The sequence below is a fragment of the Hibiscus syriacus genome, unplaced genomic scaffold (assembly GCF_006381635.1).
Source record: "Hibiscus syriacus cultivar Baekdansim isolate YM2019G1 unplaced genomic scaffold, ASM638163v2 tig00110478_pilon, whole genome shotgun sequence".
NCBI classification, from domain to species: Eukaryota; Viridiplantae; Streptophyta; class Magnoliopsida; order Malvales; family Malvaceae; genus Hibiscus; species Hibiscus syriacus.
The window spans coordinates 832,636-849,972 of record NW_024062755.1 but is presented as its reverse complement, the minus strand read 5'-3'; the positions used below and the strand labels follow the sequence as shown (position 1 = coordinate 849,972).

Below are 17,337 nucleotides of genomic sequence, written 5' to 3'. Positions count from 1 at the left end.
AGATTGATTCAAAGATTTATCTCCAATGCCCCACAATTTCACAGTATCGGTAATAAAATACAACTCGATAAATCGTGTTCAATTGTGAAAAAAACTCGTTCATGAATCATGAGTTGTATGACGCCTGTCAAGAGAGAACTTTGACGATTACGTTGGAAATATTTTTAACAAAAACAAGCTGGGTTTCTTTATTCAAACTTAAACCGCACAAGAAACTTCAGTTTTGTTCACATGGCAGCTCAATGCATTGCCTCTATAAATATGGAATTCTCTTGTTCAAATCTTCAGAAATTCATCAGCTCCAGAAAAAATGAAGTCTGTTTACCATTTACCATTGCTTTTCATTGTTGTTTACTCATTGGGATTGGCAACTTCTTTAGCTGATCGCCATCAGGATTTCCTTGATTGTCTTTCTTCATATCATCCTGAGGAATCCTCTTTGATTTCTCGAGTTATTTACACTGAAAGAAACTCGTCATATTCTGCCATTTTGGAGTCTTCGATTCAAAATCTTCGGTTCTCTACACCGAATACCCCCGAAACCTTTGGTTATCGTTACACCATTGAACATTTCCCATGTTCAAGCAACGATTCATTGCTCGAAAACACATGACCTCCAGATTCGAACTCGAAGTGGTGGTCATGATTTCGAAGGTCTTTCGTATGTCTCCGAAGTACCATTTCTCGTCATCGATTTGGTTCATTTTCGATCGATTGACGTCGATGTCGCAAAGGAAGAGGCATGGGTTCAATCCGGCGCCATCACGGGTGAATTGTACTATAGAATCAATGAACGAACCACGAATCTTACCTTCCCTGGTGCTCTCTGTCACACTGTGGGAATTGGTGGGTTGATTAGTGGTGGAGGGTATGGTTTATTGTTCCGAAAATACGGACTCGCAGGGGATAACGTGATCGATGCGCAATTAGTCGATGCTAACGGGAGAGTTCTCGATAGAAGATCGATGGGTGAAGATTTGTTTTGGGCCATTCGAGGCGGTGGAGGAGGAAGTTTCGGGATCGTTCTTTCGTGGAAAGTAAAGTTGGTTCCTATTCCATCAACCGTGTCTGTTTTCTCAGTAGGCAGGACGTTGGAACAGAATGCAACACAGCTTCTCCATCGATGGCAATATGTCGCACCGAATCTTCCGAACGATGTATACTCGGTCGTCTCGATATCGACGATGAACAGTACCGAAACGGGGACAAAGACGGTTCTAACAACCTTTACTTCAGTGTTCCAAGGCAGTGCGAATGAGCTTATGACACTGATGCAAGAACGATTCCCCGAACTCGGACTCGTTCGGGAAAATTTCATCGAGACGACATGGATCGAACTCCGAGATTTTACTAGACAGGACCTATAGGAACATCCTTCTTAGTCCTGCATTCAAAGCAAAATCGGATTATGTGAGGAAACCAATGCCTGAAATTGCATTACAAGGATTATGGTCCCAACTTCTCGAGGACGTAGCAACCACTGCAACTATGAACATCATCTCTTACGGTGGTAAAATGGACGAAATCCCAGAGAGTGCACTTCCATTCCCACATCGGAAAGGCACCTTATATAAGATAAACTACAACATCGGCTGGCGAGAGGAGGAAAACAACAATCCTCAAAGGTATATAAACTGGATTCGGAAACTTTATCGGTATATGGCTCCATTTGTTTCGAAATCTCCACGAGAAGCGTACATTAATTACAGAGATCTTGATATCGAACGGAACAACGACGACGGCAAGACAAGTTATAAGAAAGCAAGTGTTTGGGGTCGTAAATATTTCAAGAAGAATTTCGATAGATTGGTTTATGTTAAGTCGAAGACCGATCCAGAGAATTTCTTCAGACATGAACAAAGCATTCCTCCTCGTTTTCATTGATTGAAGAAAATAAGATTATGTATTTACATTATGAGTTTAGTGTTGTATCTCTAAGTTTAGAATTTCTTCAATCTTGTTTAGAATAAAGTTTCTTTTATGATGTAATGCAACTCAAAAATTATAATTGAAGTACAAATATTTTGATTTCCATACACACTCCTGCTGCTGAAGTTGTGTGTATAGTTTAACTCACTCCAGCTTCTCTTCTTGTGTATAATTTCTCCACTCGATTCCTGATTGAAATTTACTGGATATTTCGATCTCTCCCATTGCAACGAATGGAAACTTGACCTCAATACTGGCTTTCGTACCTAACGTTAATGATGACATAGTCTTCCATGTTCTGGTACAGGTATCTGTATACGAGAGATTCACTTGTAAAGTGCTGGGTTCTTGTGTATAGTTACTAGCAGAACTCTTGGCTACTACGAGGGTTGTTTCGTCGTAGACCCTGGCATTTTCAGTACAACAGTTGACTGTTGACACCATAGATTTCTCGACTCAACACAGCCTCTTCGACGGGTAGTCGGGATTCGTTAGTAGCAGATTCGACGAATGCATTAAGGCATTCTGTTTTGCCTTCGGTTGTGAGTATTTTGCAGAAATAATTGTTGCCCAAGTTGATAAGACCTATGGTCTTATAATCAATTTTGACAGGGCGAAACAAGGTGTCCTTGTCGTTGATGTTAGTGTTATCGGAGTCTGCCAAACCCAATTCGGACTACGCCTCCAGAACTTTACGTTAGAAATCTGCTTGATGCGGATGTTTCCGTCTTTTGTAGGAAAAATCTCGCATGCAACATTTGAATCATCGATGTCGTCAGTTCCAAACTGCAGATATTGGCGGCTCCCGTCGAAATAACGTTTCAGGTACTTGCCATTATTTCCTTTGAGAATTGCAGATATTCGCTCCTCGGTTCCGTTGGTTTGTTGGAAAGGTTTAAGGTTGTTGATTTGCTAGGTCAAGTGAAGATGTGATTTATTTGGTGATGCCTAGGTTGTTAAATCCTTTTTTTTTTTGGTAAGGAAGTTAATGGGTATTCATATCATTCTTTTTACTGGAGTTTGAGCCGGTGGTGATTTATATGGAGATCTCTTTAGCTTCGGGAGTCATTGGTTTAGGGAGTTAATGATTTATATTTTATTGTTTCAGCAAATCGATAATGATAATGCTTGTGCTCTTCATGTGTTAAACGGATTCCCTTATTTTTAAGTTTTGAGGTGAAGTGCGAAAGATTGAAATGGTCATGCTGTACATGATGTTGTTGCCCATGTTATGCACAAGACTTTGACTACCATAAAATATTTAGTGAATGTTCGTACGATTCTATTTTGTCTCTTGTGCATGCGAGGTTCATGGACAAGGTGGTTATCCTTTTTTAACAAGGATGTTGATCAGGAATCTACGATACATCTAGTATTGAATGCTACGTTAAGTTGATGATCTTATGCATGGGTGAATTGCGATGAAGGGTCGTACTATTTTGATCTTTTGTGAAAGTGTGATTTTGACTTGTGTTAGAGTATGGGTCTTGGGTGACATGGAAGATACATTTTATTTGAATCATATGTCCTTTTGTAAGATATCTCATTTTAGGTTTTATTATAATACAATTAACTTTTTCTGTGAAAAAAAAATCATCATCGCTCGGTGCTAACCTGTGTTGCATTTCAATCAAACGCTTAATCCATCCAAGTTATCAATGTCCTTTGATGGATTAGCACAATAGCAAGGCCTTGATAAAGCCTCTCCTCCATTTTGCTTTGAAAAGCAATTGTAAAGTAAATGTTTAGCAACAAACATATCACTTCGAGTATTCACCTCATCCCAAGCTAACAGGTGGTTCATATATTAAGGATATTCAACAAGTGTCTCGACAAAATTTGTAAGTTTAACAACTCCATCAGCTTTAACGAAATTAATTATAGCACTAAGGATTTGATCACAACCTCCACAAACGATATTTGAAGCCCCCAAAAGAGGACCCACCTGGAAAAGAAAGTGACAGCAATAACTTCAAAAGTTCTAATGATTTGGGACATACACTTTCACGTTGGGTCATCAAACTTGGCCATTAACTTCCCATGAGTAAACATCAATAAATGTACGCCTTTAAGGTTTACCCCAACTATATGTGAACGTAAAATTTATATCCAAATCTAATCCGAGAGTCTAAAATAGGAAAGATCAACAAAACAACAAATAATAATCATCTTGACCAGTAGATGCAACATCAAATCTAATTCTAAAAAAATTTAACGAAAAAATCAATCAGACGACTAATAATAAAGAATGAAAACGTTCCATAAAAATAAATTTATTAAAATAAAAAAACGAAAAAGTAAATATATAATATAAAATAATAAATGAGAAACAAAAAATATAGACAAACTATTGACCAGCACCAAATTAACCAGAAAAAAGGGTCGTTTGTTATACAATTGTTCAAATTCAAAATATCTAAAGAAAATAATATTTCCTTTGATGAATTCTATTGATGAATATATTTAAAAACATATTAAAAGTGGCCTAAAACAATACAAAATATCTATGGAAGTCGTGGCTAGCCTGTTATGACTTTCAATTTGGATGTTAGGTTATTAATTAATTTGAAAATAGTAAAAGATATTGAATTTTCAACTCCCTCTTTAGTGATTAGAATTAATAGAATTAAATTGATTTTTACAAATAATATTGACGAAAAAATGATAAGCCAATCACTTTAATGCAAATTTTCAAAGGAATTGATTGTGTTTAATGCAATTTTTGGTTCAAATGAATGGATGAAAATATGATCGTTGTTGTATCAATTTAAAAATCAACGCTTTCACTGCTCTAATTCTTTTGAATGCAATTTCATTATCAATTAATGGTGACACTTTATTGAACACATAATGGGTATTTGTGCTTAAGGCATTTTGTTTAGTCACAACCTTCCCCGATCCATCGATCCCGGATAATTACAAGTGTTAGCTGCCTAAACACCTATTTAAGCGGTTTTAGATTTTATAAAACAAATTACTCATTTTAAATATTAACTCAAATTCACAAAATTAGGGAAAACTTAATTAAATTGAAACACTTTTAATAGCATTCGTTGTATGGGTTCGTTTCATAGAGCGCCAAGATATTGTAGTACCAATCTTAATATGAACGCAAAGATGAGGAATGACCTTACCTCTTTCAAGCAACTTGAAGACGAAAATCTCTATGAAACTTAGGAGTGTTTCAAGGAGTTACTACGAAAGTGCCCAATGCATGGATTTCCCTGTTGGACTCAAATAGATATGTTTTATAATGGGTTGAATATGCACACTCACATGGTGGTTGATGTTTCAGGAAATGGAGCACTGCTAGACAAGTCGTACAATGAAGCATATGATATATTGGAGAGGATTTCCAATAACAACTATCAATACCCCAATACGAGGTACATGTTCGACAGACACAATGTTGCAACACCAAACACTGACACGTTGAACTCAATGGCGTCTCAAATCACAGCATTGACGGATATGGTAAAAAAATTGTAAAGGCCGGGTGGCATGTATGAGGTAAAAATTATTTCTAACCCTCTTGTGTTTATTGTGGAGATGCACATAATTATGATTAATGCCTACAAAACCCTAAGTCCATTTGTTTTGTAAAAAAATTCAATAGGAGAGATAATGCCAATATGTATGGGAATTCATATAATGCCAACTACCACAACCATCCCAATTTATCATGGAGGAGTCAAAACGTGGCCAATCCAAATGCTGTAAAATCCAACTTCAGCAACCAGCAACAACATTTCAATCAACAGCCGACTGTGTCACAACACCAGCAATCAACACAACCACTGCAAAGGTAGAATTATCAAGGGAAGAGTTCCAATCATGCTACTAACTTCTCTTCTCTTGAAGCTTTGATGAAAGAATATATGGGAAGCCAGTCAATATCTTTAAGAGCGTTGTAGACCAACTAGCCAATGCTTTAAGCAACAGGCAACCAGGGATGCTGCCCAGCGATACCGACATTCCTAAAGCTCATGGGAATGTTCATTGTAATGAGCATTGCAAGGCCATCAAAACTAGGAGTGGAATTCATATTTGGAGACCCACTGCTGAGAACAAGAAGAAAGATGATGAGCAACAACCCAAAGATAAGGAGGTATCACAAGACACATCTACCCCAGATGCTTAAGCAAATGATGTCGAACAAAGTAGCAATTCTAGAGCAATGCCAACAACATAACCTCAACCAGTTCCTCTTGTTACACCCATAATGTGGCAGCCAACTCAGAATCAAACAACTCCAAGACCTCATCATCCATTTCCTCAAAGTTTTAAAAAGACCAAGGAAAATATTAATTTTGAATTATCGAAGATAATAATTTTGCTTTGGAAATTAAAGGATTTACACCAAAGATGGATGAATCGAGAAGGGTCGACGATGGTTCAGGTTCTCTACCAGATTCTGTTTCTTTGTTTGTGGATAACTTACCAAACTCCATTCATTGGAAAGGGTTATGGCAAATTGTAGGTCATTATGGTGAGGTTCTGAGTGTGTATCTTCCGTCAAAGAGGAGTCGAACAGGTTCTAGGTTTGGTTTCGTAAAAGTTGGCAACATGGTAGAAGCCAATAGAGTTAAGGAACGTTTGAATGGTCTTATGGTGTATGGTAGTCGCATCTCAGTGAGTTTTGCTAAGTATTCTTTGAAGGCTTCGAAGGTTAAATGTGTGCAGTGTAAGATGTTATGGAAAGGTAAAACTGCAAATCCTTTAGCAACTGGTATTGCTCAAACGAAGGAGGCTAGCCTAATGTGTGCTTCCAGAAAGGAAGTTGAAGGGCATGTGGATGAGGAAGAAGTAAGAAAGTTGAAGAGATGTTTGGTGGGTGTTATGGCTGGTGTTTGTAGTGTTGGGAGTATTGTTGATAGACTACATAACTGGGGTTTAGGGGATATCAAAGTACAAAGACTTCGTGGGAACTCTTTTCTACTCTCCATCGAGGATGAAGATCTTTTTATCATGCTTGAAGACCTTCGGTGGTCTTACTTGAAGGAGATTTTCGTGGATGTCATGATTTGGACAGAGTTTTTTTGCCAAAACGATAGAGTTGTGTGGTTAGAGATATAGGGATTACCGTTGCATTGCTGGAATGCTATCACTCTGAAGAGATTAGTTGGCTTGTGGGGTAGATTTGAGGCGTTTGGAGATAATGTTAGCCATCATTTAGATTGTGAGAAAGTTAATATGCTGATTTCTACTTCTTCGGAAACTTGGATTGACGAAGTTGTAGATGTAGTGGTGGAAAATAAAAAGTTTGATGTTCGTGTCCTTGAAGTTAGGATGATGGACAATTCATTAGGATATCTGTCAAAATCTGAAATCCTGAAGAAATCAGAGATTGAGGTTGAGAAGGACGGGGTTGAGGTTGGGGCTAATATTACATGTGTTTCACCGGTTAAAGATAATTTATCGGTGACTTCTGAGTCGGGAAGTTCTTATGGCTTGATAGGGTCTCCTTCTGTTTGCATCCCTTGTGATGTCGCATGCTCTAGTTTTGGGAAACCGATTGAGGTCGAGTGTGGTGTCGAGAATGGCGGTCAGAATGATGGCTTTCAAATTTCAGATCATTGCAATCACGTGGGGTTGCAAAGTTTGGATATTGTTGGGGTTGATACTTTGGCTGTAGAGTCAAAAGTGACCAGTCCTATTGTAGATGGGATTTCAAAGTTGGAGGATATAGTCTTGGTGGGCGTTTCTGATGTAGTTTCGCCAGAGATAGAGCTTCCTTCAAGGATGGGATTAAAGAATGAAACTTTATTGGATTCTCATAAAGATTTTAGGTTGGATTCAGGTGGGAAGAGTGTCGATTTAGTTTTGGGTCCTGTTAACTCTTTGGAATTAGGTGACGTTAGTAAATCGAATATCCCTGTTAAAGAGAGTATTGTGGGAGTCTTAGAAGATGTGTCATGTGAGCCAGAAATAGTCTCTAGGAATAAAAAGAAGGTGCAGAAATTTGGTTCTATGATGGATATCCAGGACTCTGTCCTTTCGAAAGCGGAGAGGAATCAAAGAGATCGAGCGTTGAAGAATTCCAAGTTGAAGAAGTCTGATCTTGAAGCTAGTGAATTATCAGGTAGATCTATTTCAGATTCGGACTTGAAGAAAAAGTGGGATGTTGCGTTTGTTGAAGCGGAGGAGACTTTGTCAGTAGCGAAGATGCTTGGTATTACGTTTGCTGGACCTGATAGGAAGGTTCTTGAGGAGTTAGTGTCGTTAGAATTGTGTTGAGGGTAGGGAAGGAGGTATAGTGCAGGCATATTTGTTCTGTTGTATTTGATGCTTGAGGGAGGTCCTGGAGAAGATTAGTTATAGGATTTTTTGTTGTTTTGTTTTGCTTTGTAGTGGGGGTTTAGTTTCGGGATATTTTCAGTTTTTTTTAGGAAGTGAAAGTCGTCTATAGTGATTTTTAGAAGGGGTGGTATGGGTTTAAGAATTTTATTTGGTTGCTTTCGTTTGGGGATTGTGTCGTAGTTTTTTTAGAGGTCCTGAAGTTGGTTTTTAGGGGTTATATGTGTTTTTATTTTGAGTTTTGGGGGTTTAGGTCTCGGGAGAAATAAGTTTGTCTAAAGAGTGTTAGTCATTTAGCATCCTCGTTATGAGTGGCTCGTGCTTTGCTTCGGAGGCTGATAGTTTGGTGCTCGGGGGTTTTCAGGTGGGGTGGTGTGCCAGTTTTTAATCAATTGTGCGTGATGGGCGTTTTTGTTTCCCATGTGTGTATTTGTCAGTGATCGTTCCATCTCGGAAGCACTAAGTTTCGGTTCTGTCTGATTGGCCGGCTTTTAAATTTTTGTATTGGCAAGTGGTAAGGTTTGGTTGGTCGTGATATTGGAGGGTCTAGGAGATGATCAACTTTAGTTATTTAGTTTTAGATTTATACACGCACTTCTGCTCTCCTCTTCTGACAAGTCTCGTTGGTTTTCTGGCCATATTTTGAATGGCTTTGGTCGAGCATCTTTAACGGCCACTTTCTAGTTTTTAATAATATTAGGGGGCTTTGGTGTTTACTCTCCAAACATTGAGCTATGGAGGGCGGTTTAAGCAAGGTTTTTTCATTTTAGTGGGGCTTTGGTTGTTGGTCTCCAGTCATAGTGTTTTGGTGGTTATGCTCACTTTTCTGTCCAACTAGTTCTAATGTCTTGGAGGTGGTGAGTAGGGCGCACATGGGAGTGGGTGCGTGAGCTTTAGGGGATCGTTGTGGATGTTGTGGTCATTTTGGAGGTGGAATTTTGAAATCCAAAGCATTGTGTAGAGGGAAACCATCGCATTTTACGTTGTGCCATTTGTTTGGTTTTCATAATTTATTGGGTGAGGTTAGTGGGGCGCAAGGGGACATTGTGGGGGGTGACGTGCACAGCTTTGGAGGGTAACCATGAAGACTTCTCAAAGTTCCCGAGGCAGTGCAAAGTGGAGGCCTTAAGCATTTCATTCAAAAGTGATCATCGAACTTGGGAATGGAATATTAAACTCGTTGAATTGTGTCATTTCCCTGCTGGAAGCTGATCTGGTGTTGCTTGAGGTTCTTGGATAGGATAATCCACAGAATCTTAGTTAAATCAAGGTGCAAGTGTCATCTTAGTCATGGATATGAACAAGTTTAGAGCTGAATCGCATGTGGCATAGCAAAGCCTATGAGATAAGTTGAGTGTTCCGCAAACGGAGGAATTCTCCAACAGCATAAACCCAGATCTTATTCAAGTTCTAAGTGTTAGAAATGACCATCTGTTATTCGTTCCAGTTGGTTTCTCTTCAGGCATCTTTCATGGCTCCTCAAGCTCTAATGTTTTTCCTGCTCATAGTGGTGCAATGCTAAATCTGGATTTACAAACGGATCAAGCACACAGGCAAATACTTCATGAGGAATTGTCGCTTTCAGGGATTTAGCTGGTAGGGAAAGCAATCAGGACCCTAGGTTTGTTGGCTTCCATCGGCATTTAGGAAATTGAAATTGTTTCTCACCATCATCAAAGTGTGATGTCTCTGTTATAGCTGATGTAGTCAACGTTGCCTCTTCGGATGGATTTGATATGTATCTTTAGTTGATTGTAGTTCTTGCTTTGTTCGGTCGGTTGCAATGTTTTCCATTGGAATTGTCTCTGTTCGCTTTTGTTGTCTCTGTAAGCCTGACTTTCGATATTGGTATTTTCTTTGTATTGTTCTTATGTAGCACTCTTTTCCTCCAATTAGATTAGGGAGGTTTTTAATGAGGCGCATAAGTTGTTCTTCGTCTCTTGATTTTAATAAATCATCATTCCTATAAAAAAAAAGACCAAGGAAAATCAACAATTTAAAGCGCTCATTGATGTACTTCGCCAACTAACCATCAACATTCCATTTATAGATGATTTGGAGAAAAAGCCAAACTACATCAAATTCATGCGTGAAGTACTATCCAAGAAGAGGAGGCTAGGTGTGTTTGAAACTGTTGCACTAACTAAAGGCTGCAGCACTATGGCCACAAGCAGACTACCACCAAAGCTTAAAGACCCAGGGAGCTTTACTATTCCTATAGCATTGGTGACCAGTTTGTTGGTAAAACTTTATGCAATTTAGATGCTAGAATTAACTTAATGTCATTGTCTATTTTTAGGAAATTTGGAAGTGGAGACGCAAGACCAACAGCCGTGACGCTACAGCTTGCTAACCAGTCCACCGTACATTCAAGTAGAATAGTGGAGAATATGCTGGTTTGAGTGGATAAGTTCATATTTGCAACTGAATTCATTATACTCGATTGTGAAGCTGATAAGGAAGTTCCAATCATCCTTGGAAGACCCTTCCTCGCTACAGAGCATTAATCGATGTGGAAAAGGGAGAACTCACTATGCGTTTAAATGATGAATACATTACTTTCAATGTTTTGAAAAATATGTCTTATATGGATGATACTGCTGAGTGTAATAGTATTGATGCTTTTGATGTTTTTGTGGAAGGGCATTTAGATGAAAGTTACAGCATGGGAGTTGCTACAACCAATGCTATAGCAATTGAAAGAATTAGGACGATGAGGAAGGAAATTTCATGCATCACTTTGAGTCATTGGACCTTCCTGATCAACCGATTCAAGCACCAAATACATCCATAGAGGACCTACTTAAGCTTGAACTCAAACCCGTTCATGAGCATTTGAGATATGCATTCTTTGGGGAAAAATGATACTATGTCGATCATCATTGCAACAAAGCTTACATCATCTCAAGCTGACAGTTTAATTTATGTGCTGAAGCAACATAAGAAGGCTATTGTCTGGGGCATTGCTGATATAAAAGGGATTAGCCCAGCATTTTGCATACATAAAATTTTATTAAAGGACCTGAGTAGTAGTTCTATTGAGTAGTAAAGATAGTTGAACCCAATTATGAAAGAAGTAGTTCAAAAGGAAGTCATAAAATGCTTTATTCATATTGAATATCTTTAAAATGCTTTCGATAGTATTCATTAATAAATAAGAAAAACTATTTTTAAGTGATCGATCTACATGTCAAGAGAAAATTTGATTTCAAGATTCTTTATCTCAAATATTTAAGCAAATATATTTATACGAATTTTAAAGGAATTTTCAAATGCTTATGGAATTTTATATCTTTTAGGGACATATTTCACTATATAGAGATCCACAAAATCATTAGATTTTGGATTTAACTACACTTGAATATGCCTTGCTATTTTGGCTAAGCAATTCTATTTTTTTACTCATGGATAGATTTATATTTAAGATCTTCATTTTCATTTTGTTTATTTAATTATGTATTGTGTCTCCTTAAGAGAACCTCTATCAGCTATATGATCATCTCATACTACTTTTCATTTACAAAAATTTTAATCATTGAAACAAATTCAACTATAGTATTTCAGGCATAATTTACATTCATTCTCTCTAACATGTTATCCTTTTGATTTCAATTTAAAATTAGAGTATTTTAATTGGTATATGAGACTTGATTACTCTCATTTGGTTAATAAATATTTATGATAACTGACTTGTAATGAATTGTTTTAAAATTTTCTGGTCCACATCACTATATACAAGCATCTCGATTTTTGCATTGATCTGAATATTCACCATTGATGTTGAAAAAACTATCTATTAAAAAGGATACTAGGTAATGGATGAGTGATGAGGGATTTATTTCGCTATTATTTTATCTTTAATTTCTCCTTATTAATTAAGTAATGCAACAAATTTGGGCATTTTTATTCATTTTCTATGCAAGACGTTAAATTCTAGAAACAACACTAAAAAGTCAAAATTTTGCAATTTTTATTTTCTGGAGTCAAGTCTGAAGTAATGGGCATGACAGCGTCTAATGTGGCATCTAGTCAACAGCTTCTATAAGGCAGTCCAGTTAGCATTTCTAGATGGGCGGACGGATTAGATTCAATTTAAATTTGAAATATGATTGATCACTTGTTTTTAGGATTTTATTTGAATATTTTCAAGAATTATCTTTAGTTATTTGTACTTCATTTTTAAGGGTTTTAGAATGCTATAAATACCATTAGAGTGTAGCTTGAAAGAACATACAATTTAAATTGGATTTTACTTTGTTCTTCGAGGTTTTGTTTTATAAAAGTTACTTTTCCATTAATCTTTGTTTTTAGTTTTTACTTTCTATTTCATAATATATTGAGAATTAAAAAGCACTTAATAATCTTAATATATCATTCTCAATTTTCTGTAAAATTGGATTGACAATTGCCCTCTTCTTTAAAATCTTTACACTTTCAAATTCAAAAAGTGCATGTTGGTTTGAACATTGTTTCAATTTATAGTTGGGAGGAAGGATCAACTTGTAGCAAATTTGACTTCCTATGAACACACTTAGCGGCGATCCGTTAAGAGAAATTGAGATCGAGTTCGATTCTTATTGAGACAACATAATCCGAGTTCGATGATAGTCATGATTAGTCCAAGTCAAAACTACTCAATATCAAAAGTTCCTTAGTACTCGTGGATTGATCATTCTTCTCTCTACTACATTATTTATTTGTTTATTTATTTTGAGATTAAGACTATTTTATTTAATAGTTGATATCAATTTTATTTGTGTTTACTCCATACGAAAAATTTATTTTATTAATATATATGTATCTATTCTGAAAAATATTTCTAGATTGACGAATAATTCAAAAAATTAATGTAATTATTGAAATCTGACCCAAAGTTGTATCTTCGAGCTGTGTTGTACGAGTACTGTTGCTAAGTGTGAATAAAAATAAGTTGCTAGCAGCGTCAATCGTGCTGCTATCACATGGAATTGATTTTTAGTTATTTCTTTTAAACACATATTTTCTCTTTTTTAATTCTAAAAAAAATACAAAGATATATGTTCTTTGTGGTTGTTAGGATGAGTGTGTTATGCTCGACAAATACTGTTGAGTACCATTAACGATGATAATTATTAATTAAATTTATAAAAATTTTAAATGATTCAACATATAATTATAAATTAGTTAAAAATCTAAAGTTAAATTATTTAAAATAAAATATTAATTATATTATTTTTCATAATCTCTTTTGGGTAAATTACATTTTTATCCTTAATATTTATAAATTCTATCAATTTGATCATAATTTTAATTCAATTTAATAAATTTAATCTCCAATTAGATGGTGACATATGTTACTACCATATTGGAGGATATTTTATTAATTTTAATTATTTAATTTATTTTCTTTTATATCCAATCAGGTGGTAACAAGTGTCACCACCTTATTTGATAAGCAAAGTAGTTAGATGACCTTATTGACAAAATTTTAAAAATGGTGGTCAAAATGAAAAGGGATAATAGTTAGGTAGTCAATGGTATAATTTACCCAAATAAGATTATGAAAAATAATGTAATTAATATTTTGTTTTAAATAATTTACTTTATATTTTCAACTAATTTATAATGATATGTTGAGTCATTTAGAATTTCAAATTTTTATAAATTAAACTAATGGTGCTGAGGGTGCTCGTCGAGCGTTGTAGAATTTTCCGTAGTTGTTATTTTTTATTGTCCTCTATTATCTCTCTTATTCTGGGATTTTCATCCCATATTAATAATTTTGTATTACCGAGTACTTTCTTGTTATGGGATTTTCCTCCGTCAAGGGGGCACAACGCGATCCACCTCCGCCTCCGTCATCTAATGAGTATCAGTCTCCACCTCCACTAGTGGGATATCATCTACCACTCAAGGAGTTAATGTGATTATCGAAATATGACCGGAACAATTAAAACGAATTTAAAAGAATACATTGAGTGTATTTTGTGTTTTAAAAGTTATTTTATTGACTATTCATTGGAAAAACTTGAGTTTTTGTATAAAAATTATCTTTAACTTAATGTGTAATGGGTTGAGGTTAAAAATATCTTGACGTGTTCTTCTTACATATATTTTTAGGAGTAACCTCTATATTAATCACTCTTAACACACACAAAAAAGAATAAAATGAATATTTTGGTAAAAAAATCTTGAAAATAATTATCTAGATAAGAAAAAGAACTTGCTAACACGTGATTGCAGCACGATTGACGGTGGTAGCAGTCCTCGATTCAAGTGAGAATCAAAGAACAGCGGGATTAATAACTAACAGGACGATTGACACTAAAAAACTTTGCTAAGCACTAGTTTTTTGACCTAGATAATAGGATAGATGTATAGTAGTAATCATTTAAAGCAATAAAGCACATGACTAAAACATGTACATATATTAATAATCTGATGAACAGCGGATATCGTGGATTTTGATATCAGCACATGGACATGCTCAGAAAATATCATATTAATAATTAACAACGTGTGATGTTAATAATTTCTTCACTAATGCAGACAAAGATAACAATGGATATAAATAGGTAAGAAGGCATAAGAATGAAACACAACAAAAGAGCAAGTCACTTGATAAAAAGAAGAAGAAAATGGCATTGCCAAGCTTTATTGCTCTTGGATTCAACCCCAAAGGTGTTTACTTGACCTATGTTGCTGATGGTGGAAACATCGATGGGTATCTCAAGTTTTTCGAAACTGATGTTGAGAGCCCATTTGCAAAATTCCAAGTGGAGGTTGCTAACGCAGATGGTTTGTTCCACATACGAAGTTGCCAAAACAACAAATATTGGGAAAGAAGCAAAAATCTTTCCATCACCGGAAACCCATTGGAGCAGTATTGGATTACTGCAACCGCCGACAAGAAGGAGGAAGACCTGTCCAAGGAGTCATGCACGTTGTTCAAGTGTATCCCTGTGGACTCTACTATGACTTCGGTCCGGATTGTTCATGTCCAATCAGGATGCTATTTATGCTTATGGAAGTTGGCTGATCCATCATACCACGGCATCGTGTTGGCAAACTACCGAATTCATGATCATCAAGGCTGTGATATCTTCCAACTTATTGATTTGAAATTGCCAACCGCGAAGTTGATCACACTTGGATTCAATCCCAAAGGTGTATACTTGGGCTATGTTCGTGATGCTGAAACCATAGATGGTTATCTCAAATTTTTCGAGACTTATGCTGAGAGCCCATATGCAAAATTTGAAATGGAGGTTGCTAGCGCAGATGGTTTGTTCCACATAAGAAGTCGCACAAACAACAAATATTGGGAAAGAAGCAAAAATCTTTCCATCACCGGAAACCCAGCCGAGCAGTATTGGATTACTGCAACAGCCAGCAACAAGGAGGAAGACCAGTCCAAGGAGTCATGCACGTTGTTCAAGTTTGCCCCTGTAGACCCTGCTAAGAAGACGGTCCGGATTGTTCATGTGCAATCAGGATGCTATTTATGCCAATGGGGTTTGGCTAATCCAACATACGAGTCCATCGTGTTGGCAAACTACCAAATTTATGATCATCAAGGCTGTGATATCTTCCAGCTTATTGAATGGAATTAATTGTTTCCTCAAAGGAAGCATGCACTTTCGTTTTCTTATAATTAATAAATGCCCAGGCATAGACTTGTGACATTGTATCTCTCGTGTTGTATCGTTTTCTTGTGATTAATAAATCCCAAGCATGGACTAGTGGCATTATATCTCTCATGCTGTACAATGTGACTGTGAGGATATATAATAAAAATCATGCTATTGTATGTGTTATGGAGATCAAAATATTTGTACTCCTTTTTGCCGAATGAAAATTTATTAAGATTAAATTATGAGCCACCTCAGTCGCAACATCCCATTACCACCACCCCTGTTTGATGTCAATTCTAACAACAGAGGTAAACCAGAGAAAATTCATTCATTCATACTTGAAAACCCTTCTATTACTGTTTTGCTTGTATACGATGCTCTCTTACAATAAAAGTAAATGGTAAACTCGATATTTGCTAAAGATAAAAATACGTTGGACATAAAAGGATGAATAACTACTTTTAAAGAATTCATATCTCAAATTGTTTGGTGGTCTTAGTGAGAAAAACTTATAAATTTGTCGATTTTGAAATTGATTGAACATCCTAAAGTTTGAGTTTTTATTCTTAATAAATTCATATATCAAGGGTTGAGTAGTTCTTTTGTAAAATAACTTGATGAATTTATCGTATCTATAATGAGAAGACGAGCAATAGAAAAGCTCTTAATGATTTCATATTCCTGATATGGATTATCTATATGAAGATAGACTTGATGAAACCATCCACGTAAGTGTAAAATATTAACCATTTTCTATGGGAGATGCTAAACCATTTCTCTATAGTACTTACCAACATCATAGGATATTTGGATATATTGTTGATCTATCACGAGTTTCGGTGAATGAACAAAGTCGGTTGTGTGTCATGAGTTTTGTCGAAACGATTTTTCCTTAAAGGTGAGATTTTGAAAATCACATTAATTTTTAATTTATCTCTTTCAATTGATTTAATTTAAAAACAAATGCGATTTAAAAGATCTCTCGTTTCGAAAAATTTTGGATTTCCTTTACGATCAAAAAATACGATTCGAAGAGTCGCCACCAATCTTTGATTAGGGTGTGATTGGGCACCAAAAAAATTCTTTGTCATTTTAAATAAAAATTAATTTTAATTAAAACAACAAATTGAAGTATGCGTTATCAAAATCCGAGTTCGGGAGTCGATTACGTGTGGGGAAGGATTAGCACCCCCACAACGCCCTAAATCGGTACCTAGTCGATTAATTAACGTCTTTGCAATGAACTTTACAAATTCGAACTTAATTTAATTTTTGATCCCATAAAACAATGACGTAAATTTAAAAACATTCAAAAGCACTCAAACAAATTAAATTACCAAGTTGTTTTAGAAAGATAAAGAATGATCGATTATTTACAAATATCGAGACCATATCTTAAAGATATAACAACATTTTCTCGATATATTTAAATAAACGAACATTTCTTTTTCTCTCGTTCCCAAATTTTAGGTACGAATCAATTTTTTTATTTCACTTT

General features: G+C 35.8%; 1 protein-coding gene and 1 pseudogene across 1 annotated transcript; both read left to right on the top strand.

Moving 5' to 3' along the window:
• Positions 1–299: 299 nt before the first annotated feature.
• LOC120128378 lies at positions 300–8,159 on the top strand (annotated as a pseudogene).
• A 6,684-nt stretch (positions 8,160–14,843) lies between these two features.
• On the top strand, positions 14,844–15,818 carry LOC120128351. The gene is made up of 2 exons (XM_039146039.1): positions 14,844–15,537; positions 15,571–15,818. Exons 1-2 carry the CDS (start codon positions 14,844–14,846, stop codon positions 15,816–15,818), a joined length of 942 nt encoding a protein of 313 aa, XP_039001970.1.
• Positions 15,819–17,337: the final 1,519 nt, after the last annotated feature.